We start from the raw sequence: 25,729 nt of genomic DNA, 5'->3' as shown, positions 1-25,729 counted from the left end.
TGGTTAATAGAATATTGAACTAAGAGACATACAAAACAAGTGACTCATCAGCCTATCAAGTTAGTACTGCCTGTCAACCACCATTTACGCTAACTCCATGTTTGGTCGAGGGAAATTGGATATACAGTGCCTATAAAAAGTATTCAATCCCTTTGGAAGTTTTCATGTTTTATTGTTTTACATCATTGAATCACAGTGAATTTAATATGAATTTAATTTAATTCCCAGCTATGCCTGCCTGTTTTGAGGCTACGTGGAACAGTGTATGTTCCAAGCCTACACTGGTGACTGTCCTGCACTTTTCCTAAGCTACGTCGACAACTGCATTGGTGCTGCTTCCTGCAAACGTGCTGAACTCGTCAATTTCATCCACTTTGCCTCCAAATTCACCTGGTCCATTTCTGACACCTCCTCCTTCCTTTCTGTATCTCACTGTCTCTATCTTTGGAGACAGCTTACCCACTGATGTCTATTACAAACCCATGGACTCTCACAGCTATCTGGACTACACCTCATCCCACCCTATTACTTGTAAAATTGCCATCCCCTTCTCTCTATTCCTCCATCTCTGTCACATCTGCACTCAGGATGAGACTTTTCATTCTAGAACAAAGGAGACATTCTCCTTCAAAGAAAGGGGCTTCCCTTCCTCCACCATCAACACTGCCCTCAAGCATATCTCTTCCTTTTCATGCATATCTACTCTTACCCCATCCTCGTGCCCCCTTACCAGCGATAAGGTTCTTCTTGTCCTCACCTAACACCCCATCAACCTCCATGTCCAGCACATAATTCTCCAAAACTTCTGCCACCTCCAATGGGATCCCACCACCAAGCACATCTTTCCCTCACATCCACTTTCTGCTTTCTGCAGAGATTGCTCACTTGTCCATTCATCCCACCTGTCACTTATCCTTGCAAGCAGAACAAGTGTTACATCCTGACCCTACACCTCCTCCCTCACTACCATCCAGGGCCCTAAACAGTCCTTCCAAGTGAGGTGGGACTTCACCTGTGAGTCTGTTGGGGTCATTTACTGTGTTTGGTGCTCCTGGTGTGGCTTCCTATACATCGGTGAGACCGGACGTAGATTGGGAGACTGCTTCACCGAGCATCTATGCTCCATCCACCAGAAAAAAGGGATCTCCTAGTGGCCACCTATTTTAATTCCACTTCCCATTCCCATATGTCCATCCATGCCTTCCTTCATTGTCATTTTGAGGCCACACTTAGACTGGAGGAACAACACCTTATATTCCATTTGTGTAGCCTCCAACCTAATGACATGAACATTGATTTCCAAAACTTCCGGTAATGCCCCCCCAACCACACTCCCCTTCTCTATTTCCCATCCCCTTTACTCTCTCTCACCTCATCTCACCAATTAACTTCCCAACTCATCCCTCCACCTCCCAGTTTCACCTATCACCTGGTGGTTCTCTCTCCCCTCCCCCACCTTTTAAATCAACTCCTCAGCTTTTTCTCTCCAGTTCTGCTGAAGGGTTTTGACCCAAAATGTCGACAGTACTTTTTTTCCATATACGCTGCCTGACCTGCTGCGTTCTTCCAGCATTTTGTGTGTCTTGCTTGGATTTTCAGCATTTGCAGATTTTCTCTTGTTTGTGAATTTAATATTGCTTTTTTTTTTACATTGATTGACAGAAAAAGACCTTTTCGTATCAAAGTGAAAACAAGTCTCTACAAAGTGCTCTAAACTAATTACAAGTATAAAACATAAAATAATTGATTGCATAACTATTCACCCCCTTTAATATGACACACAAGAACATCACTGGTGCAGTCAATTGGTTTTATAAGTCACATTATTAGTTAAATAGAGATCTGTTTTTCGAGACCTGTCAGCAGTCAAGGAGTTTCAATTGATTGTAGTAAAACTACACCTATACCTGGAAGGTCTAACTGCTGATATCCTGGCAAAAACCACACCATGAAGACAAAAGAAGCATAGAAACATATAAAATTATGAAAGGGATAGATAAGATAGTTCAAAGAAAGTTGTTTCCACTGGTGAGTGAGATTAGAACTAGGGGGCATAGCCTCAAGATTTGGGGGAATAGATTTAGGATGGAGATAAGGAGAAACTGCTTTTCCCAGAGAGTGGTCTATCTGTGGAATTCTCTGCCCAATCAAGAGATGGAAGTAAATAAATTTAAGACAACGTTGGATAGACTTTTGCATAGTAGGGGAAAAGGCAGGTAGGTGGAAATGAGTCCATGGCTAGATCAGCCATAATCTTGTTGAATGACAGAGCAGGCTCACCAGCCAGATGGCCTACTCCTGCTCCTATTTTTTCAGAACAGTCCAAGCAACTTCATAAAAAGGTTATTGAAAAGTATGTCAGGAGATACTAGACACTAGAATACTACAGCGCAGTATAGGCCCTTCAGCCCTTGATGTTGTGCTGACCCATATATTCCTTAAAAAATAGTACTAAGCCCACACTACCCCGTAACCCTCTATTTTTCTTTCATCCATGTGCCTGTCCAAGGGGCTCTTAAATATCCCTAATGTTTTAGCCTCCACCACCATCCCTGGCAAGTCATTCCAGGCACTCACAACCCTCTATGTAAAAAACTTACCCCAATGTCTCCCCTAAACTTCCCTCCCTTAACTTTGTACATATGCCCTCTGGTGTTTGCTATTCATGCCCTGAGAAACAGGTACTGGCTATCCACCCCATCTATGCCTCTCATAATCTTGTAGACCTCTATCAAGTCCCCACTCATCCTTCTACACTCCAAAGAGAAAAGTCCCAGCTCTGCTAACCTTGCCTCATTAGACTTGTTTTCCAATCCAGGCAACGTCCTGGTAAATATCCCCTGCACCCTCTCCATAGCTTCCACATCCTTCCTATAATGAGGTGACCAGAACTGAACACAATACTCTACTCTAAGATGAGCACAAGAAAATTTCCAAGTCACTGAATATCCCTTGGTGTACAGTGAAGCTAAAATGGAAAGAATATGGCACAGCTGTAAATCTGCCTAGAGCAGGCCATCCTCAAAAACTGAGTGATCGTGCAAGAAGGGGACTAGTGAGGAAGGCTATCAAGAGACACATGATAACTCTGGAGGAGTTATCCCGACTACAAGCTTCAGTGGCTGAGATGGGAGAGACTGCACATAAAACAACTGTTGCCTGGGTGCCTCACCAGTCACAGCTTTATGGGAGAGTGGCAAAGAGAAAGCCACTCTTGAAAAAAATTTACATGAAATCTCAGCCAGAGTTTGCCAGAAGGCATGTGGGAGACTCTGAAGTTAGCTGGAAGAAGGTTCAATGGTCTGTTGAAAGCAAAGTTGAGCTTTTTGGCCATCATCCCCACTATGAAGCATGGTGGTGGCTACATCATGCTGTGGGGATGCTTCACTGAAGCAGGCCTTGGAAGGTAGAGGGTAAAATTAATGCAACAAAATACAGGGAAATCCTGGAGGAAAACCCGATGCAGTCTGCAAGAGAACTGCAGCTTAGAAGAAGATTTATTTTCCAGCAAGACATTGACACTAAGTGTAAAGCTAAAGCTACGCTGGAATGACTTAAAAACCACAAAGTTCATGTCCTGGAGTGGCCAGGTCAGAGTCCAGATCTCAATCCAATGGAGAATTTGTGGCTGGACTTGAAAAGGGCTGTTCACTCACGATCCCCATGCAATCTGACAGAGCTTGAGCAGTTTTGTAAAGAAGAATAGGGGAAAATTGCAGTGTCCAGATGTGCAAAGCTGGTAGGGACCTATCCACACAGATTCAAGGCTGTAATTGCTGCCAAAAGTGCATCTACTAAATACTGACTTGAAAGGTGTGAGTAATTATGCAGTCATTTATTTTGTGTTTTATATTTTTATTCATTTAGACCAATTTGTAGAAATGTGGTTTCAATTTGACATAAAAGCACATCTTCTGTTAATCAATATCAAAAAAAGCCAAATTAAATCCACTGTGATTCAATGTTGTAAAACAATAAAACATGAAAACATTTGGGGGTGGGTGGGGGGGTGTGAATGCTTTTCTAGGCACTGTAGACACAGTATTCCAGGGTTCGTATAGTTGGAGCCCAGAGTTGTGTGAGATCCAGGGATCGTACAGTTAGATCCCAGTATTGTGTGAGATCCCGGGATCGTACAGTTAGATCCCAGTATTGTGTGAGATCCAGGGAACATACAGTTAGATCCCAGTATTGTGTGTGATCCAGGGATCGTACAGTTAGATCCCAGTGTTGTGTGTGATCCAGGGAACATACAGTTAGATCCCAGTGTTGTGTGTGATCCAGGGATTGTACAGTTAGATCCCAGTGTTGTGTGTGATCCAGGGAACATACAGTTAGATCCCAGTATTGTGTGTGATCCAGGAAACATACAGTTAGATCCCAGTATTGTGTGTGATCTAGGGATCGTACAGTTAGATCCCAGTGTTGTGTGTGATCCAGGGAACATACAGTTAGATCCCAGTATTGTGTGTGATCTAGGGATCATACAGTTAGATCCCAGTGTTGTGTGTGATCCAGGGAACATACAGTTAGATCCCAGTATTGTGTGTGATCCAGGGATCGTACAGTTAGATCCCAGTGTTGTGTGTGATCCAGGGAACATACAGTTAGATCCCAGTATTGTGTGTGATCCGGGGAACATACAGTTAGATCCCAGTATTGTGTGTGATCCAGGGATCGTACAGTTAGATCCCAGTGTTGTGTGTGATCCGGGGAACATACAGTTAGATCCCAGTATTGTGTGTGATCCGGGGAACATACAGTTAGATCCCAGTATTGTGTGTGATCCAGGGATCGTACAGTTAACCTCAGAATTGTGTGTGATCCAGGGATCGTGCAGTTAACCTCAGAATTGTGTGTGATCCAGGGATCGTGCAGTTAATCTCAGAATCGTGTGTGATCCAGGGATCATACATTAGGGGAGCAGAGTTGTGTATGATCCGCACTGCTGGCTGTATCTATCTGTGCAACCCTTTCCCCGCCTGTCTGCTCCACACTGCCCAAGCCTTCGGCAGCAGCATCCCTGGCTGGGAGTAGTCCAAGTTGCATGATAATCCCTTCTATAGGGCATATGCTGGAGTGTTTGGAGAGCTGGATGAATATGTGTTGTGGACTGGCACCTTAGGACGACTCTAGGTTGCCCAGCACCCATGCATAGGTGGTCCTTACCTGGCCCCAGTACGGTGGGGAGGTGCGCACTGGGTAAGCGACTGGAGGAGATCCTGGGGGCTGGCGACCTCTGGGATGGACAACGAGACACCTTATACTTGGACCCTGCAACAGAGAAATCGAGTGAGGCAGGGAGAGGGGGACAGTACAGAGTGTCAGTGTGTGTGAGAGAACAGTACAAGGCAGGGAGAGGGAGACTGGAGAGAGAGAAAGAGAGAGAGAGAGGGAGACTGGAGAGAGAGAGAGAGAGAAAGAGACTGGAGAGAGAGAGAGAGGGAGATTGGAGAGAGAGAGAGAGAGACAGAGACAGGGAGAGAGTGTGTGTGTGTGTGTGTGTGTGTGTGTGTGTGGGGGGGGGCGTATAAGGTAGGGGGAAGGGGACAGTACAGAGTGTATGTGTGCGGGGGGAGGAGTATAAGGCAGGGGGTAGGGGACAATACTGTGTGTGTGTGTGTGTGTGTGTGTGTGTGTGAGAGAGAGAGAGAAGTACAAAGCAAAGGGTGGGGGACGGTGCCGAGTGTGTGTGTGTGGAGTACAAGGCAGGGGAAGAGGTGGGGAGCATAATGTTTGTATTTCACATTTCCAGCATCTGAAGTTCTTTTGGATAGTGTTTAATCCTCCTGGCTCAGCAGACTTGTATGAACACTGCTTATATGACGCCATGTGCCAATGATGTTACTTCAAGTAAGTTGAATGGTGTCACAATAATAACCTTGCACTTAACATCAGAAAGACCAAGGAATTGATTGCGGACTGCAGGAAGGGGAAGTCAAGGAAACACACACCAGTCCTCACACTGGGATTAGTAGTAGAAAAGGTGAGCTTCAGGTTCCTGGGTGTCAACATCTCTAAACATCTATCCTGGGCCCAATGTTTTGATGCAATTATGCAGAAGGCATGACAGAACTCTACTTTGTTATGAGTCATTTGCATGTTGGTTGGTTGTCTGCCCTATTGGGTGTGGTCTTTCAATGATTTTATTATGGTTCTTGGATATACTATGAATGCCCATGAAGAGGGGAGAGTTAGTAGGCACAGACTCTATGTTCACTCCCTCTCAACATCTGTATTAGATACATTTGTCCTTTTAACCCCCCCCTTCCCTCTTACCCTTCCCCTGGGACTCCCCATGTGAGGCAATGCTCACACTGCAGTTTCCACTGGGCTCAACATCTTGATCCGTCCACCCCTACTCCACTGGTTTGTTCCCCACCTCTGACCTCAAGGTTCATTCAGCACCTCCCACCTACACCATCCTCAGAGCTACTTTGTTAGCGCCTGCCCCAGCCAGTGCCACCCTCGTGCTCTCCACTTTACCCCACACCTGCACTTTCTCTCTCCACTCTGTAACTCAAACCTGGTCTTAGAGTCATGGTGTCGCATGTCACAGACAGAGACACTTCAGCCCAAAGGGTCCATGCCCATCCTGGGTCCCAACAAGTCAGTCCCATTTTCACGGATATGGGGATATGAGCCATTTGGCCCATCTAAACCTTTCCTATCCATTGCCCATACAGATGTAATACTTGTTCAAGTACCTGCTTCAATCACTTCCTCTGGCAGCTCATTCCAATTGCGGATCACCCTCTGGGTGAACAAGCTTCCCCTCAGGTTCAATTAGATCTCTCCTCCCTCACCTTAAACCTGTGCTGTCTGGTTCTCGATTCTCCAACTCTGAAGAAAAGACTGTGCACACTCACTCTATCTGTACCCCTCATGAGTTTCTACACCTCTGAGTTGTCAACCTGCAATCTCCTACACATTACTGAGTAATGTTCCAACCTGCTCAACTTCTCACTCTAACTCAGTCCCTCAGCAGCATCCTCGTGAAACTCCATGCTTGTTCCAGCTTATTACTAACAGCATTATCAAATCTGCACGCAGCCTCACTGATGTCTCATTCTGTATTTAACGCCTCCTGCTCACGTTCAAACTGTGCTTCTCCACGGAGTCTGAGTGTTCACACAGTTTCTGTTGATATTTTGGATGCAGCCCTGTGCCTGGTGATATTCAGACGAAGAGGTCCTAGGGTCAGAGACACTCTAGGATATGGTGTCCCACCTTACTCACCATCCCGGCCTGCAATGGAGGGCAGCTTACAGCTGGACCTTCCCCGAGCTCCCTGTGGATCGGTCACTACTGGGCTCTCTACTCGCTGTAGGGATAAGCATATGTTAGACCAGACTTCTGGGACATCAACAAACATCTATCCTGCCTGCAGACAGACATCTACCCCATGCACAGTCAGGTGCCCTGTCTGCAGTGGGCAGATATCCCAGCAACCAGGGGTGTCAGTGGGTCATAGAGCAGCAAATTACAAGAGATTGTGGGGATGGAGGTGGTGGTGTTGGGACAGAGAACCATAACCCATAGCAGTCTCAGCATTAAGGGCAACTCCCCTTCCCCATCCTCAGTAACTCCAACCCCTCCTCCTCTCTCGTCCCCGAAACCTCCAATCTGCCCTCTTTCCTCTGAAATTTCACCCCCCCCCCAACCTTCCCCCATGCTCTCCAGGGAAAATCTAGCAATGGAAGGAGATGGCAGAGGACATTTGGCTCCTCAAGCTTGCTGTGCCCTGATCCCAAACCCAGCCTCCCTCAGTTGGACCCTGCATAGTCTGTGTGAACAGCACAAAGGAGCAGCTCCCCCCCCCCACCACCCCAGGTGTATTCACCCCTCCCAGTGCAGCCAGTCCAGTCCCACTTCCCATGAACCTTAGTGGAGTGATTATCATCCAGCGGCCTTGTGGGGTAGGGCTCATACAGCCTGGGGCATCGCCGGTACTGAGCATAGGTCAAGGTGTGGCTACCCCCACAGCTCCTGGCTGTGGGCGGGAAAGTTTCCATCAGGTCCATCACCCGTTCACTGCGGAGAGGGAAGAGAGGGGTCAGAGAAAGTTCACCAAATAACCAGGGTCTACCACTAGACCCTAACCACTAATCACCTGAAATTAGTGGTCCCAGAGACCCACTTATTCCTGACCCACTACTGAAAACTGTCACGCTACCCCTGGCCGAGCATTCACTGCCTGTGTCCTGTGAACTCATCTGTGGAACTATATAAGCTCAATCCCGACAGGTGTTGAATCTCTCCCTGGGGCAAACACACACCAGTCAGAGGAGGTGCGGACTCAGGCGCCGTGTGGGATTGGCCTGTGCTTCCTCAGCCGCGAAGGGTGGGAAACTCTGGGTAGGGGTGGGGGGGGAGGTGCGATCTCCACTGAGAGTGAGACCTGGAACTGGAAACAGCACAATGGAGAATGTCAGTGACCCAGGACCTGGTGACGGGGGGGTGGTCAGAGTGGGATGGGAAGCTGGTGACCAGGGACCTGGAGAGGTGGGTGCGGACGCAGGTGACCAGGGAACCGGAGAAATGGGTGGGTGCCGGTGACCAGGGGCCCAGAGAGGTGGGTGGGGACACTGGTATCCAGGGACCTGGAGGAGCATATTGCCATTGACCGGGTAGGGTGCAGGGTCCCAGAGTCCTAGGACTGGAGGGGTGTGGCAGGGTCAGGTGGGGATGAGTGCAGTAGAGAGGGGTTATGTGGGTGGACAATGGATGGTCAATGGTGAGTGCGGATTTGTGTGTGGACAGTGTGTGGTCAGGGGTCAGAGTAGGTGGACACTGTGGCCAACAGTCAGTGTAGGTTTATGGGTGGACATTGATTTGCTAATGGTCAGTGTAAACATGTAGTTGGACCGTCAACCAGCTCAGTGCATTGTGTGGTGTTCCCATGTGTTCATCAGGTCTTGTGGACCATTGCTATAGAGTGGTTGGAGACCCAGGCTGATGGCTAATACTCATTTCCCTCATCCCTCATCCCTCCGCTCTCTGCCTACTCCTGCATACTCACGATTTGATGATACTCTCATACGATTTACGAGTTGGTGACGAAGCTACTGGGCAGCCGATATGGAGCAGGGGTCTCATGAACGGACTGACTGCCTTGACTGACCCTTTAAAATGGTTCTGCACCCTCTCTATCTGCCTACAAAGACTAGCATGCAGCCGCTGCATGTGAGTGACGCTGTGCTCCAGCTGTGAGCGGGCCATCCTTCCACCTGTACAGCTGTGAATGGGAGAGATGACATTAACAGCACTGTAGTGCCTGATCAGAGAGCTGGAAACAGGGCCTAGCTCCGGATCGGACACTCCACCCCAGCCCACACCATGAGGGCTCCCACCGATCCACTGGGAACATACCTCCAATCCTGGCAATCTGAACTAGAGCAGGAGGGGAATTGGGTGTTTTCCGTCTGAATGGAACTGGAGAGGGAATGGATGGAGTTGTTTCTGGGTTGTATTAATGTACAGACATTGATGGGGAGACCCAAACAATTTACAGATTTTATAAACAATAGCAAAGATGTGATTCTATACACACTGCCGAACAAAGGCAGAGAGGGGATTGTAAAGAAGTACATCCCAGAAGAATGTTTGAGCAGTGAGTGTGAGTGGTGAGAGTGAACAGACTGCAACTAGTGAGTGTAAGTGACGAGTGTACACTAACCAGTGACTGTGAATGGTGTGTAAGCAATGCATAATCAATAAGTATGAGTGGTTGTAAACAGTGTATAACCAGTGAATGTGTAATTAATGAGTGTGTGAGGTTGTAAGCAGCGTGAGAATGAGAGTAAGCAGTGTATAACCAATGAGTGAGAATGAGCATGAGCAGCGAGTAGTGTGTGTGAACTGTGTGTAAACAGTGTATAAACAGTGGGTGAGAGTGAGCATGAACTGTGAGTGTGTAACATAGAAACATAGAAAACCTACAGTACAGTACAGGCCCAAAGGCCCACAAAGTTGTGCCGATCATGTTCCTACCTTAGAAATTAATAGGGTTACCTATAGCTCTCTATTTTTCTGAGCTCCATGTAGTTATCCAAAAGTCTCTTAAAAGATCCTTTTGCATCCGCCTCCACCACCGTTGCTGACAGCCCATTCCACGCACTCACCACTCTCTGAGTAAAAAACTTACCCGACATCTCCTCTGTACCTACTCCCCAGCACCTTAAACCTGTGTCCTCTTGTGGCAACCACTTCAGCCCTGGGAAAAAACCTCTGAATATCCACATGATCAATCCCTTTCATCATCTTACACATCTTTATCAGGTCACCTCTCATCCTCCGTCGTGCCAAGGAGAAAAGGCCCAGTTCACTCAACCTATTCTCATAAAGCATGCTCCCCAATCCAGGCAACATCCTAGTAAGTCTCCTCTGCACCCTTTCTATGGCTTCCACATCCTTCCTGTAGTGAGGCGACCAGAACTGAGCACAGTACTTCAAGTGGGGTCTGACCAGGGTCCTATATAGCTACAACAATACCTCTCAGCTCCTAAATTCAATTCCACAATTGATGAAGGCCAATACACTGCATGCCTTCTTAACCACAGTCAACCTGCACAGCTGCTTTGAGCGTCCTTATGGACTCGGACCCCAAGATCCCTCTGATCCTGTATGCTGCCAAGAGTCTTATCATTAATACTATATTCTGCCATCATATTTGACCTACCAAAATAAACTACTTCACAGTTCTCTGGGTTGAACTCCATCTGCCACTTCTCAGCCCAGTTTTGCATCCTATCAATGTCCCGCTGTAACCTCTGACAGCCCTCCACATTATCCGCAACAGCTCCAACCTTTGTGTCATCAGCAAACTTACTAACCTATCCCTCCACTTCCTCATCCAAGTCATTTATAAAGATTATGAAAAGTAAGAGTCCCAGAACAGATCCCTGAGGCACTTCACTGGTGACTGACCTCCATGCAGAATATGACCCATCTACAACCACACTTTGCCCTCTATGAGCAAGCCAGTTCTTGATCCACAATGCAATGTCCTCTTGGATCCCATGCCTCCTTATTTTCTCAATAAGCCTTGCATGGGGAACCTTATCAAATGCCTTGCTGAAATCCATATACACTAAATCAACTGCTCTTCCTTCATCAATGTGTTTAGTCACATCCTCAAAAAATTCAGTCAGGCTTGTAAGGCATGACCTGCCCTTGACCAAGCCATTCTGACTATTCCTAATCATATTTTACCTCTCCAAATTTTCATAAATCCTGCCTCTCAGGTTCTTCTCCATCAACTTACCAGTCACTGAGGTAAGACTCACAGGTCTATAATTTCCTGGCTCCCTTTCTTAAATAATGGAAAAACATCTGCAACCCTCCAATCCTCTGGAACCTCTCCCGTCCCCATTGATGATATGAAGATCATTGCCAGAGGCTCAGCAATCTCCTCCCTTGCCTCCCACAGCAGCCTGGAGTACATCTCATCCAGTCCCGGCGACTTATACAACTTGATGCTTTTTCTAAGCGCTCCAGCACATCCTCTTTCTTAATGTCTACATGCTCAAGCTTTTCGTCGGCTGCAAGTAATCTCTACTGTCACCAAGATCCTTTTCGGTAGTAAATACTGAAGTAAAGTATTCATTGCGTACCTCTTCTATTTTCTCCGGTTCCATACACACTTCCCCACTGTCACACATGATAGGTCCTATTCTTTCATGTCTTATCCTCATGCTCTTCACATACTTGTAGAATACCTTGGGGTTTTCCTTAATCCTGCCCGCCAAGGCCTTCTCATGGCCCCTTCTGGCTCTACTAATTTCCTTCTTAAGCTCCTTCCTGTTAGCCTTATATTCTTCTAGATCTCTAACATTACCGAGCTCTCTAACCCTTTTGTAAACTTTTCTTATTGACTAGATTTACAACAACCTTTGTATACCACGGTTCCTGTACCCTACCATAACTTCCCTGTCTCATTGGAACGTACCTATGCAGAACTCCATACAAATATCCCCTGAATGTTTGCCACATTTCTTCCATACTTCTCCTTGAGAACATCTGTTTCCAATTTCCTGCCTGATAGCCTCATAATTCCATTTACTCAAATTAAATGCTTTTCTAACTTGGCTGTTCCTATCTCTCTCCAATGCTATTATAATGGAGATGGAATTGTCATCACTATCTCCAAAATGCTCTCCACTGAGAGATCTGACACCCAACCAGGTTCATTTCCCAATACCAAATCAAGTACTGCCTCTCCTCTTGTAGGCTTATCTTACATATTGTGTCAAGAAACCTTCCTGAACACACATTACAAACTACACCCCATCTAAACCCCTTGCTCTAGGGAGATGCCAGTCGATATTTGGGAAATTAAAATCTCCCATCATGACAACTCTGTTATTATTACACCTTTCCAGGATCTGTTTCTCTATCTGCTCCTCGATATCCCTGTTACTATTGGGCGGCCTATAAAAAACATCCAGTAAAGTTATTGAGCCCAGTAACAGTATATAACCAGTAAGAATGAATGTGAGTTTGTGAGCTGTGTCTAACAGTGAGTGAGAGTAATGCGTTAGCAGTGAATATGTCAGGAGTGAGTGTGAGGGGTGTATAAACACCACACTGAGTGCAGGGCTTGACACAGTGTGTGGCAACGGTACTCCCCCACTCCCAGGCAATTGAATTTGTTAGAGATGGTAATAACTGTATTTAAATCTGAATTCACAGTATTGTAACCCCTAACCTTTGAATGTTTTTTGTAGTTAAATAACATTTTGTATGTTTGTAAAAAGAAAAACAAATGGCAGACACACCCAGGGCTCTCTACTGTTTGTCACTGCTGGGAGGCGGTCAGGTTTAATAGCTGTACCCACACTGCCCAGCCCATTCCAGGGGGAGGGGGTTGTGACCAGTACAGAGGGGAGGGGAAATGGACACCAGCCCTCACACCACAAAGTCAGCGAGTTCACACACCCCTTGCTCCTGCGTCGTGCCAGGTCAGCATCTGGGCGCTGTGACCGGTACCCGCTGCTCACATGGTTAGGTGATGGCAGGGAGCCCATGTTCCTGTAGAGACAGAAAGAGAGTGAGCAGCTGCCCAGTACTCCATGGCCTCCGACCCCAGTACCAGATTGACACACATGACCCCTCCCCAACACACTCGAACTCTACCATGGCCATCCCTGACTCCCAATCCTTCTTCAACACATCTTGATATCCTCTGACCTCAACCCATCAATCTCCAACCATTGACCCCACCCTAGCACACTCAGATCTCACCTAGCACCCCCCAATCCCTCCCCAACATACCCCAACACCCAACCACACTCTGGCACCTTCTGACCTCCCCAGACATTCCCCAATCATTGGCTTCACACTGGCACACCAAGATTAGGAGGACTGAAAGTGCACATGAGGTTTCTCTGGCAAACAAGATGAAGGAGAAAGCCAAGGTCTTCTACAGATATACTAAGAGCTAAAGGATAACAAGGGTCAAAATTGGTCCTCTGAAGATCAGAATGGTCATCAATACATGGAGTTGAAAGAGACGGGGAAGATCCTTAATGGAGTTTTTTTTTGCAACTGTACTTACTCAGGAGTTGGACTCAATCTGTGCAACAGAGGCAAAAGACAAGTACAAGCAGAGGAGCCATTCTTTTGAGTGTGCCAGTGTTTAAGGTGGCTTTAGGGAGCAGTGTCTCAGAAAGGCAGTGTCAATTATTAAGGACCTCCAACACCCAGGGCATGTCCTTTTCTCACTGTTACCATCAGGTAGGAGGTATAGAAGCCTGAAGGCACACACTCAGCGATTCAGGAACAGCTTTTTCCCCTTTGCCATCCGATTCTTAAATGGACACCGAAGCTTTGGACACTTTTTTAATATACAGTATTTCTGTTGCACATTTTTAAAAATCTATTCAATATACATAATTCAATATATAATATACAATATTGCAGTGAACTGCTGCTGCTAGGCTAACAAATTTCAGGTCACATGCCAGTGATAATAAACCTGATTCCAATTCTGATTTCTTCATTTCTTGTACTGTGGGTTGTATGTAGGAAGTCTGGGAGACCTCGAGTTGACCTCCCAGTCAATTACTTTTGACTCAAACAGGAGAATGAGGAGCTGATACATAGGATCTACAGGAAGATAGTACCCCCAGATTGCAGAAGACAGTTTACTGGGTGACTGTCAAGGGAAGGAGAAAAAATGCACAGTGAGTGGCCATTCCCCTTAATACCAAGTATACAACTTTAGATACAATTGAGGGGGACGACCTACCAGGACTCTGGCACTGAGTCTAGTTCTGTTGCTCAGAAGAGTAGAGAGTTGAAGAGGATTGCAGTGGTGATAAGAGATCCTTTAGTGAAAGGAATAGAGACGAGGTTCTGTGGGTGTAATAGAGATACCCGGATGGCATGCTACCTCCGAGGTGGTAGGGGCATGGACAGCACACAGTACATGGAATAAGGTAGATGAACTCGCAGCACAGTTGCAAATTGGCACTTATGATGGTGTAGGCATCACTGGATCATGGCGGAAAGGATATAGCTGGGAGCTTAATGTTCAGGGATACACATTGTATTGAGAGGATAGGCAGGAAAGCAGAGGAGCCGGTGTTGCTCTGTTGGTAAAAAATGAAATCAAATCATTAGAAAGAGGTGACATAGGATCAGAAGGCATTGAAACTTTGTGGATAGAGCAAAGGAAATGCAAGGGTAAAAAGATTCTGATGGGATTAGTATGAAGACCCCCCCCCCCCCTCAAACAGTAATAAAGATCTGGTGTACAAATTATAACAGGAGATAGAAAATGCATGCCAAAAGGGCAATGTTTCAATAGTCACAGGGGATTTCAATTTGCAGGTAGATTAGGAATGTCAGGCTGCTGTGGGTTCCAGGAAGAGGAATTTCTAGAGTTTTTATGAGATGGCTTTTTAGAGCAGTTTGTGGTTGAGTCCACCAGGGGATCAGCTATACTGGATTGGGTGTTGTGCAATAAACTGAAATTGACCTTAAGAGACCTTAAGGCAAAAGAACACTTAGGGACAAGTGATCATAATATGATCAAATTCACCCTGAAATTTCAGAAAGAGAAGATAAAGTCAGATGCATCAGTATTACAGTGGAGTAAAGGGAAATGCAGAGGAGTGAGAGAGGAATTAGCCAGAACTAATTGAAAAAGATCACTGGCAGGGATGATGGCACAGCAACAATGGCTGGAATTTCTGGATGCATTTCAGAAGGCACAGGATATATACATCACAAAGAGGAAGAATTATTCTAAAGGAAAGATGACACAACTGTGGCTAACAAGAGAAGTCAAAGCCAGCATAACAGCAAAAATTAGTGGGAAGTTAGAGGATTGGGAAACATCTAAAAACCAAAAGAAGGCAACTAGAAAAGTAATTAAGAAGGAAAGAAGGTAAAGATAGAATACCATGAGACATAGGAGCAGAATTAGGTCATTTAGCCCATCGAGTCTGCTCCACCATACAATCATGGCTGATCCATTTTCCCCCTACTCAGCCTCACACCCCGACCTTCTCCCAGTAATCTTTGATGCCATGTCCAATCAAGAGCCTATCAATATCTGCCTTGTACACCCAACAACCTTGCCTCCACGCTGCCTATGGCAACAAATTCCACAAATTCACCACCCTCTGGCTAAAGAAATTTCTCCACATCTGTTTTAAATGGATGCCCCTCTATCCTGAGGCTGTGCCCTCTTGACCCAGAATCATACACATGGGAAATGTCTTTTCCACATCTACTCTATTCAGGCCTTTCAACATTTGAAAGGTTTCAATTAGATTCCCCCCTTATCCTTCTAAATTACAGCAAGTACAGACCCAGAGCCATCAAACGTTCCTCATTTGATAACCCTTTCATTCCCAGAATCATCCTTGTGAACCTCCTCTGGACCCTCTCCAATGCCAGCACATCTTTTCTTAGAAGAGCAGCCCAAAAATGTTCACAATACTCAAGGTTAGGCCTCACAAGTGCCTAATAAAGCCTCAGCATCACATCCCTGTTCTTGTATTCTAGACCTCTTGAAGTAAATGCTAATATTGAACTTGCCTTCCTCAACATCAACTCAACCGCAAGTTAACCTTTAGGAGATTCTGCACAATGACACCCATGTACCTTCAGGGTGTTCTGCACAAGGACTCCCAAGTCCCTTTGCATCTCAGATTTCTGGATTTTCTTCCCATTTAGAAAATAGTCTGCAAATTTATTTCTACTACCCAAGTGCATGACCATGCATTTTCCAACATTGTATTTCATTTGCCACCCTCTTGCCCATTCTTTTAATCTGTCTAAGTCCTTCTGCATCCTACCTGTTTCCTCAACACTACCTGCCCCTCCACTAATCTTCACTGGCAACAAAGCCATCTATTCCATCATCTAAGTCACTGACATGCAGCATAAAAATAAGTGGTCCCAACAATGACCACTGCAGAACACCATTAGTCACCGGCAGCCAATCAGAAAAAGATCTTTTTATTCCCACTTGCTGCTTCCTACCAATAAGCCAATGCTCGAAGTATGTTAGCATTTTTCCTGTAATAGCATGGGCTCATAACTTGGTAAGGAGCCTCGTGTGGGAATTGTGATGTCGGGCAGTGAAGTGGGGAAGATTTAAAAAGGGCAGAAATCCTGATTCGGGTTCCATTTGGAGAAGGAAGTCGAAGGATCAGAACGGGAGTGCGGCGAGAGCCATTTTGATTTTTTCTTCTTCTCATCGGAGTTAAGAGCGATGGGACTGCGCAGGCGTGTGACATCGGGCAGTGAAGCGGGGAAGATTTAAAAAGGACTCAGCCTTATACAGCAGGCAGTGGAGTGAGCCGGGAACAGAATGAAGGCTTAAGCGCTTGGGCTCAACGGGCTTAGGCGGAAACAGGCGAGGCAAGGTAGGTTTAGGTTTCAGTTTTCCCTGTTATTTGAGGAAAGGGGGAAATATGAGTGTGAGGGCAGCTTGTTGTTCTCAATGTCAGATGTGGGAGGTCCTGGAGTCTCCTAGCCTCCCGGACATCCACATTTGTGCCAGGTACGCTGAGCTGCAGCTCCTAAGGGACCGTGTTAGGGAACTGGAGCTGCAGCTTGATGACCTTCGTCTGGTCAGGGAGAGTGAGGAGTTGATAGAGAGGAGTTACAGGCAGGTGGTCACACTGGGGCCACGGGAGACAGACAGGTGGGTCACGGTTAGGAGGGGGAAGGGGAAGAGTCAGGTACTAGAGAGTACCCCAGTGGCTATACCCTTTGACAATAAGTACTCCTGTTTGAGTACCATTGGGGCGGGGCAAGCCTACCTGGGGGAAGCAACAGTGGCAGTGCCTCCGGCACAGAGTCCAGCCCTGTAGCTCAAAAGGGTAGGGAAGGGAAGAGGAAGGCAGTAGTGATACGGGACTCTATAGTTAGGGAATCAAAGAGGCAATTTTGTGGACACAGGAAAGAAACTCAGGACACAGGATGGTAGTTTGCCTCCCAGGTGCTAGGACCCAGGATGTTACGGATCGCGTCCAAGATATCCTGTGGTGGGAGGGAGAACAGCCAAAGGTCATGGTACATATTGGTATCAATGACATAGGTAGAAAAAAGGGAAGAGGTCCTAAAAAAAGACTACCGGGAGTTATGCAGGAAGTTGAGAAGCAGGACCGCAAAGGTAGTAATCTCAGGATTACTGCCTGTGCCACACGACAGTAAGAATAGGAATAGAATGAGATGGAGGATAAATACATGGCTGAGGGATTGGAGCAGGGGGCAGGGATTCAGACCTGGATTATTGGGACTTCTTTTGGGGCAGGTGTGACCTGTACAAAAAGAAGAGGTTGCACCTGAATCCCAGGGGGACCAATATCCTGGCGGGGAGGTTTGCTAAGGGTACTAGGGAGAGTTTAAACTAGAATTGTTGGGAGGTGGAAACCGAACTGAAGAGACTGGGGAAGAGGAGGTTAGCTCACAAATAGAGAAAGCTTGTAGACAGTGCAAGAGGGAGGATAGGCAGGTGATAGAGAAAGGATGCGCCCAGACCGAAGGTTTGAGATGTGTCTATTTTAACGCAAGGAGTGTTGTGAACAAAGCGGATGAGCTTAGAGCATGGATCAGTACTTGGAGATATGATGTGGTGGACATTACAGAAATTTGGATGGCTCAGGGACGTGAATGGTTACTTCAAGTGCCAGGTTTTAGATGTTTCAGAAAGGACAGAGACGGAGGCAAAAGAGGTGGGGCCGTGGCACTGTTGATCAAAGATAGTGTCATGGTTGCAGAAAAGTGGATGCCCTGGAGGGATTGTCTACGGAGAGTTGCAGATGTTTTTCCTTTATTCAAGAAGGGGAGTAGAGTTAGCCCAGGAAATTATAAACCAGTGAGTCTTACTTCAGTGGTTGGTAAGTTGATGGAGAAGATCCTGAGAGGCAGGATTTATGAAAATTTGGAGAGGTAAAATATGATTAGGAATAGTCAGCATGGCTTTGTCAAGGGCAGGTCGTGCCTTACAAGCCTGATTGAATTTTTTGAGGATGTGACTAAACACATTGATGAAGGAAGAACAGTAAATGTAGTATATATGGATTTCAACAAGGCATTTGATAAGGTACCCCTTGCAAGGCTTATTGAGAAAGTAAAGAGGCATGGGATCGTGGAATTGAATTTAGGAGCCGAGAGGAAATGTTGCAGCTATATCAGACCCTGGTCAGACCCCACTTGGAGTACTGTGCTCAGTTCTGGTCGCCTCACTACAGGAAGGAATCCATAGAAAGGGTGCAGAGGAGATTTACAAGGATGTTGCCTGGATTGGGGAACATGCCTTATGAGAATAGGTTGAGTGAACTTGGCCTTTTCTCCTTGGAGCAATGGAGGATGAGAGGTGACCTGACAGAGGTGTATGAGATGATGAGAGGCATTGATCGTGTGGATAGTCAGAGGCTTTTTCCCAGGGCTAAAATGGTTGCCACAAGAGGACACAGCTTTAAGGTGCTGGGGAGTAGGTACAGAGGAGATGTCAGGGATAAGTTTTTTACTCAGAGAGTGGCGAGTGTGTGGAGTGGGCTGCCGGCAACAGTGGTGGAGGTGGATACGATAGGGTCTTTTAAAAGACTTTTGGATAGGTACATGGAGCTTAGAAAAATAGAGGGCTATAGGTAAACATAGTAATTTCTAAGGTAGGGACATGTTCGGCACAACTTTGTGGGCTGAAGGGCCTGTATGTACTGTAGGTTTTCTATGTTTCTTTATTAGTCATGATCTTTCAAGAATCACTAGGTTCTGGAATGGTTCTGGAAGACTGGAAAATTGCAAATGTCACTCCATTCTTCAAGAAGGGAGAGAGGCAGAAGGCCAGGTAGTTGACCTCAGTGGTTGTGAAGATGTTGGAGTTGATTATCAAGGATAAGTTCTCAGGGTACTTGAAGGCACATGATAAAACAGGCCATAGTCAGTATGGTTTCCTCAGAAGAAAATCTTGCTTGACAAATCTGTTGAAATTCTTTGAAGTAGGATAGACAAGGGACAATCGGTTGATGTTGTGTACCTCACTTTTGAGAAAGTCTTTGACAAGGTGCCATGCATGAGTCTGCTTAACAAGTTATGAGCCCATGGTATTACAGGAAAGATACCAGCAGTGGCTGATTGGCAGGAAGAAAAGAGTGGGAATAAAGGAGGCCTTTTCTGGTTGGCTGCTGGTGACTAGTGATGTTCCACAGGGGTTTGTTTTAGGACCGATTGTTTTTACACTGTATGTCAATGATTTGGATGATGGAATTGATGGTTTTGTTGCAAAGCTTGCCAATTATAAGAAGATAGGTGGAGGGGCAGATAGTTTTCAGGAAGTAAATAGGCTACAGAAAATCTTGATTTCAGATTAGAAGAATGGGCAAAGAAGTGGCAAGTGAAATATAATGTCATGCATTTTGGTAAAGAAATGAAAGGGTAGACTATTTTCAAAATGGAAAGAAAATACAAAAAACAGAGGTACAAAGTGACTTGGGAGTCCTTGTTCAGGATTCTTTAAAAGTTAACTTGTAGGTTGAGTCTGTGGTGAAGAAAGCAAATGTGATGTCAGCATTCATTTCAAGAGGACTAGAATATAAAAGCAAGGGTGTAATGTTGAAACTTTATAAAGTTCTGGTGAGGCCTCTCTGGGTACTTTGAGCAGTTTTGGGCCCTTATCTTAGAAAGGACATTCTGAATCTGGAGAAGGTTCAAAGGAGGTTCACAAAAATAATTCCAGGCTTGAATGGCAGGATATGCCCATGAAGAGTGTTTGATGGCTCTGGACTTGTATTCCCCTGAATTCAGAAGAATGAGGAGTAAACTCATTGAAGCCCATCATATGGTGAAAGCCCTTGATATGTGGAGAGGATGTTTCCTATGGTAGGGGAATCCAAGGCCAGAGTACACAGTCTCAGAATAGAGGGGTGTCCTTTTAGAATGGAGATGAGGAGGAATTTCTATAGCCAGAGTGGTGAATCTGTGGAATTCTTTGCCACAAACAGCTGTGGAGGTGAAGTCAGTATGCATATTTAAGGAAGAGGTTGATAGATTCCTCATTAGTCAGAGCATTAAGGGATACAGGGAGAAGGCAGGAGATCAGGGCTGAGAAGAAAATTGGATCGGCCATGATGAAATGACTTGGCAGAAAATTGGAGCACCCAGAGGTCACAAGACACCCTTGTGGTCACAGGGGAACATGCAGACTCCACACAGACAGTGCCAGAGCTCGTGATCAAACTCAGGGCTACTTCGCAGAGCTTCGGGGAAATCCCAGCTGTCGGTGTTGTAGGGCTGAGTAGGAGCCTCGATACTCACGGAGTGCAGGGCACCCTGATGTCCAGCGGCCGATCACACGAGAGGCAGTGGAAATGACTGATGAGCTGCCTGTGGGGAGGGAGAGATAGAGGGTGAGGGTCAGAGCACGTGTTGGGGAAGACGCAGCAGGGATGGGGTAACTAGGAGGGGGCAGGGAAAACAGTGTCTGGGAGCTGGAACATGGCAGAGCTGGGGTGACAGGGGAAATAGGGGGTATGGTTGGGTAGGGACGGTAAGAGAGTATGTGTAGTTGGGCAGGGAAGGAGTGGGCTGGTCTATTAGATGGGACATCACTCACTTCCTGAGCACAGCAGCTCCCTCCTCCGTCCCTTGGGGGGTCTGTAGTAGTTTCCGGAATTTCCTCCATCGCTCCTCCAGCTGCTTTTTCAATGGCTCCAGTTCAATCCGGTCCAGCTACAGGAAGGGAGAGTGTCAGTCACCAGGAGAGGGAGCGAGAGAGAGAGAGAGAGAGAGAGAACAAACGAACATCTATCAGCAAGAGAGTGTCCATCAGTGGGAGATAGTGCACGTTAGTCACCTGGGGAGTAGGAGCAGCTATTGGAGAGAGAGAGGGAGAGATGGGCGGGAAGGGAGGGATTTTGAGGGGAAGGAAGGAATGTGGGAGAGGTGGATGACTGTCGGGGAGTGGGAGTGGACAGGTGGTGATCATGGGGGTGGAAACCAGGGACAGAGGCTGACTGTGGGTGTGGGGACAGGGGACTGGGACTGACTGTGGGGGAGGGGACAGGGGATGACGTGGGGAGAGGAAAGAAGATAAACTTGAGGTGAGGTGAACAGGAGATGATGGTGGGGGAGGGAACAGCATTTGACTGTGGGATTGGGGAGGAGACCAAATGAACATAGAGGAAGGAGATGATCGTAGGGGTGGGGTGACAGTGGGGATGGGGTTACCTTGCACTCCATCTCTGCACTGAGCTGCTGCAAGATGCGGTTCCAGTCCTTCTCATGGGCACAGAGTTTGTTGAGCAGAGACTCCATCATGCGGTTCACTTGCTCCGTCACCGCATCCATCTGGAGCTGGGGTGGGCATAAACAGAGAATCCATCAGTCACAGCTGACCTCCACCTCAACTCTCACCCCACTGATCCCCACCCTCCAACCCCACCAATCTGAACCTGACCCTTGACCTAAAGCCCCACCACCCTGATCCCCACCCTCACTTGGAGAGTTGACGGGAGGGGGCTGTGAACATAAAGAGTCACTGGAGGATCAATCTGCTGCTGACTTCAGTGACAATCACTCCAAATCCCTCTTTGTCTCCCAATTACCACCCCCTCCTCACTGTCCCCCACCCATACTCACTCCTCCTACACCCCACTGCTCAACCCACACAACCACCCCACTCACTCACCCTTTCTCCACACTTGGTCTCAAGGCGGCCGAGCGAGTCAAACAGAGACTAAAACAGGAAGTAGAGGTTACTGTTCGACTGGGGGGGGGGGGGCAGGGGTGGAGTCGACAGCGGTCGGAGTGAAGGTGAGTCGGAGAATTGCAAGGGAGTCGGAGAATTGCAAGGGAGACATGAGGGGGAGTGGTGATGGGTCGGAGAAGAGAAAGGGGGAACCAACAGGTCAGGAAATGGGCAATAGGTCGGGACGTGGGGAGGGGTGACATCGGGTCCAGATGCAGGGGGGGATGGGGGAAGGGTGACGGATCAGGTCAGGGAGGGGTATCAGGTATGGACACCCCCCCACCCCACCTGGATGTTGCTCTGTTGTTTCTGATCATCCTGGATCAGCCGACTGGTCGTCTGGTTCAGCCTCTCACACTCGGCCTGGAGCTGTTCGATGTTGCTCTGTAACTCTGTGCACAAGCCCCCGTCCTGTGGGGGGGTCAGTACAGATACTCTACATTATACATAAGACATAGGAGCAGAATTAGGCCATTTGGCCCATCAAGTCTGCTCCACCATTTGACCATGGCTGATCCTCCTCAACCCCAGTTCCCGGCCTTCTTCCCGTATCCTTTAATGCCACGTCCAATCAAGAACCTATCAATCTCTGCCCAACGACCTGGCCTCCACAGCTACAAGTGGCAAAAAATTCCACAAATTCACCATCCTTTGGCTAAAGAAATTTCTCCACATCTCTGTTTTGAAAGGTGCTCTTCTATCCTGAGGCTGTGCCCTCTTGGCCTAGACTCTCCCACCATGGGAAGCATCCTTTCCACATCTACTCTGTCTAGGCCTTTCAACATTCAAAAGGTTTCAATGAGATTCCCCTCGCATCCTTCTGAATTCCAGCAAGTACAGACAGAGCCATCAAACATTCCTCATATGACAACCCTTTCACTCCCAGAATCATCCTTCTGAACCTCCTCTGAACCCTCTCCAATGCCAGCACGTCTTTTCTAAGATGAGGAGCCCAAAACTGTTCACAATACCCAAGGTGAGGCCTCACCAGTGTCTTATAAAGCCTCAGCATCACATCCTTGCTCTAGTATTCTAGACCTCTTGAAATGAATGCGAACATGGCATTTACCTTCCTCACCACCGACTCAACTTGTAAGTTAAATTTAAGGGTGTTCTGTACAAGGACTCACAAGACCATCTGCATATCAGATTTCTGGATTTTCTCCCCATTTAGAAAATAGTCTACACATTTATTTCTGCTACCAAAGTGCATGACCATGCATTTTCCAACATTGTATTTCATTTGCCACTCTCTTGCCCAATCTCCTAATCTGTCTAAATCCTTCTGCATGTTACCTGTTTGCTCAACACTACCTGCCACTCCATCAAACTTTGTATTATCTGCAAACCCGGCAACAAGACCATCTATTCCATCATCTAAGCCATTTATATACAGCATAAAAAGCAGTCCCAACACCTACTCTTGCAGAACACCACTAGTCACTGGCAGCCAATCAGAAAAGGATCCTTTTATTCCCACTCACTGCCTCCTACCAATCAGCCAATGCTCTAACCATGTTAGTAATTCTCCTGCAATATCATGGGCTCTTAACTTGGTAAGCAGCCTCATGTGTGGCACCTTGACAGTGGCCTTCTGAAAGTCCAAATATACAACATCCATTGCATCCCCTTTATCTATCCTACTTGTAACCTCCTCAAAGAATTTTAACAGATTCGTCAGGCAGGATTTTCCCTGAGGGAAACCATCTTGTCCTGTGTCACCAAATACTCCATAACCTCATCCTTAACAATTGATTCTTCCCAAACACTGAGATCAGGCTAACTGGTCTATAATTCCTTTCTGTTGCCGAGTACTCCACCATATCACACACTCCCCCCACCCGACATACCATGTCAAACACTCCCCTGCCCGACACTGTGTCACACTCTCCACCCTCATCATGTCACACTCCCCCCCACCCCCTAACAGTCACACACTCCCACTACCCCCCTCTCCGTGTCACACACTCCCCCACCTCCTCATCGTGACTCACACTCCCTCCATTCATGTTACATGCTACCCCCACCATGTCCCACACTCCCTCACCCCTCTCCATGTTACATACGCCCTACTCCCCCCACTGTGTCACACACTACCTCCATCCCACACACTCCACTCATCCCCTCCACAGTGTCACACTCTCCACCAGCCCCTCACTGTGACACACACTCCCCCACCCCCTCACAAAGACCCCCCCCCCTACCCACCACAGATCGCCGGTGATACCTTTGTCCCTTCCCCGGATGAATCAACCAGCATGTTCACTGTCTCTTGCAGCTTCTGAAAACGCTGGCACAGGTTGCTGGCATCCTGACTGACGTCTAGGCTGCAGACGGGACAGGTCCCCTCTGTCTCCAGGCCCAGACTCATCCCAAGCAGGGCACAGGAGGAGCCCATGATTTTCTCTAGAACGGCACCCAATTTGTCCAGCTGTTGGAAGACAAGGGCTGATCAGACTGAGCACCACAGGCCAGAGACAACGCGGTGTCTGCCTCCACCGAATGTCTGGGGACACGTCAAGGTCCAGTCCCAGCACCGCAGCGGAGACAGCACAGCGTCAGCATCCACCCCAGGTCTTGGGCTGAAGGAGTTATTGCAACTGTGGCACTGACATCACACTAATGAGTAGGTGGGGTGGTAAGGAGGTTTGATTTACTGTTGTTGTTCTGAGGGACACTGTGGACATGTTACCTCGGCGCCAGAATGTGTGACACTTGCGGGCTGCCCCCAGAACATCTTTTTTTAATATACAGAATATCTTTATTACAAATTCAGTGCTATATCTACAAACCAGTGACTAACACAATTACTTCACTACAAATAGGCAATACACATTAAACTAGAATGTTTCCATCCCTGTCAATGATGGCAATAACCCCCTGCAGAGCCCAATGGTCATGGAACACCTCTATAGTCGCTGTGAACAGTGCATGTTCCTTCTCAATATTTACCCAGGCACAAACATACCCCCTAAACATTGCTAGGCAGTCTACCCGAGCAGATCCACCCACCACCCGTTTCCAAGACGCAGGGATGGCTGATTTCACCAGCCCCAGGAGCAAGTTGACAAGGACATCCTCATCCCTCTATGCCCTCCTCATGACTGGATGACCGTATATAAATAGGGTGGGGCTAAAATGCAACCAGATGGTGAGAAGCAGCCCATGCAGATATGCAAAAAGTGGCTGCAGCCTCACACACTCCATGTACATGTGGTACATGGTCTCCTCCATCCTGCAGAAGCGGCATGCAGCTGGGAGATCTGTGTACAAGCTAAAGAACTTATTGCAGGGCACCGCTCCATGAAGCAGCCTCCACCTCAGATCCCCCAGGTGCATGAGAAGAATTCCCATGTAAAGAGTCTTCCACTGGGGACCTCCCTCACCTCGTGGTTGTTAATGCAAATGACACATTTCACTGTATGTTTCAGTTTACATATGAGAAATAAATCTGAATCTGACAGCAACACCAGGTATGGACTGGTGGTGTCACCCTGGGTTCCAGGATCTGGGTGA

General features: G+C 47.2%; 1 protein-coding gene across 3 annotated transcripts in view; it reads right to left on the bottom strand.

The window, feature by feature from the left end:
• Positions 1–25,729, bottom strand: part of LOC132379858 (uncharacterized) — a 74,159-nt gene that overhangs the window by 8,280 nt on the left and 40,150 nt on the right. For 2 of the 3 annotated variants that reach the window (XM_059948123.1, XM_059948121.1), the window contains exons 9-18: positions 24,441–24,644; positions 22,502–22,624; positions 22,154–22,201; positions 21,694–21,819; positions 21,080–21,195; positions 20,782–20,850; positions 12,940–13,032; positions 7,884–8,034; positions 7,240–7,324; positions 5,170–5,274 (exon numbers count right to left, since the gene is read on the bottom strand). In XM_059948123.1, coding sequence (XP_059804106.1) covers positions 5,170–5,274; positions 7,240–7,324; positions 7,884–8,034; positions 12,940–13,032; positions 20,782–20,850; positions 21,080–21,195; positions 21,694–21,819; positions 22,154–22,201; positions 22,502–22,624; positions 24,441–24,644 — 1,120 coding nt within the window. The remainder of the gene's footprint in view (positions 1–5,169; positions 5,275–7,239; positions 7,325–7,883; positions 8,035–12,939; positions 13,033–20,781; positions 20,851–21,079; positions 21,196–21,693; positions 21,820–22,153; positions 22,202–22,501; positions 22,625–24,440; positions 24,645–25,729) is intronic. The other variant, XM_059948122.1, reaches the window with a different exon arrangement.

This window comes from Hypanus sabinus, chromosome 23 (assembly GCF_030144855.1).
Source record: "Hypanus sabinus isolate sHypSab1 chromosome 23, sHypSab1.hap1, whole genome shotgun sequence".
In the NCBI taxonomy this organism is placed as follows: domain Eukaryota; kingdom Metazoa; phylum Chordata; class Chondrichthyes; order Myliobatiformes; family Dasyatidae; genus Hypanus; species Hypanus sabinus.
Note: the sequence above shows the minus strand (reverse complement) of the source record. Positions and strands in the feature narration are given on the sequence as shown.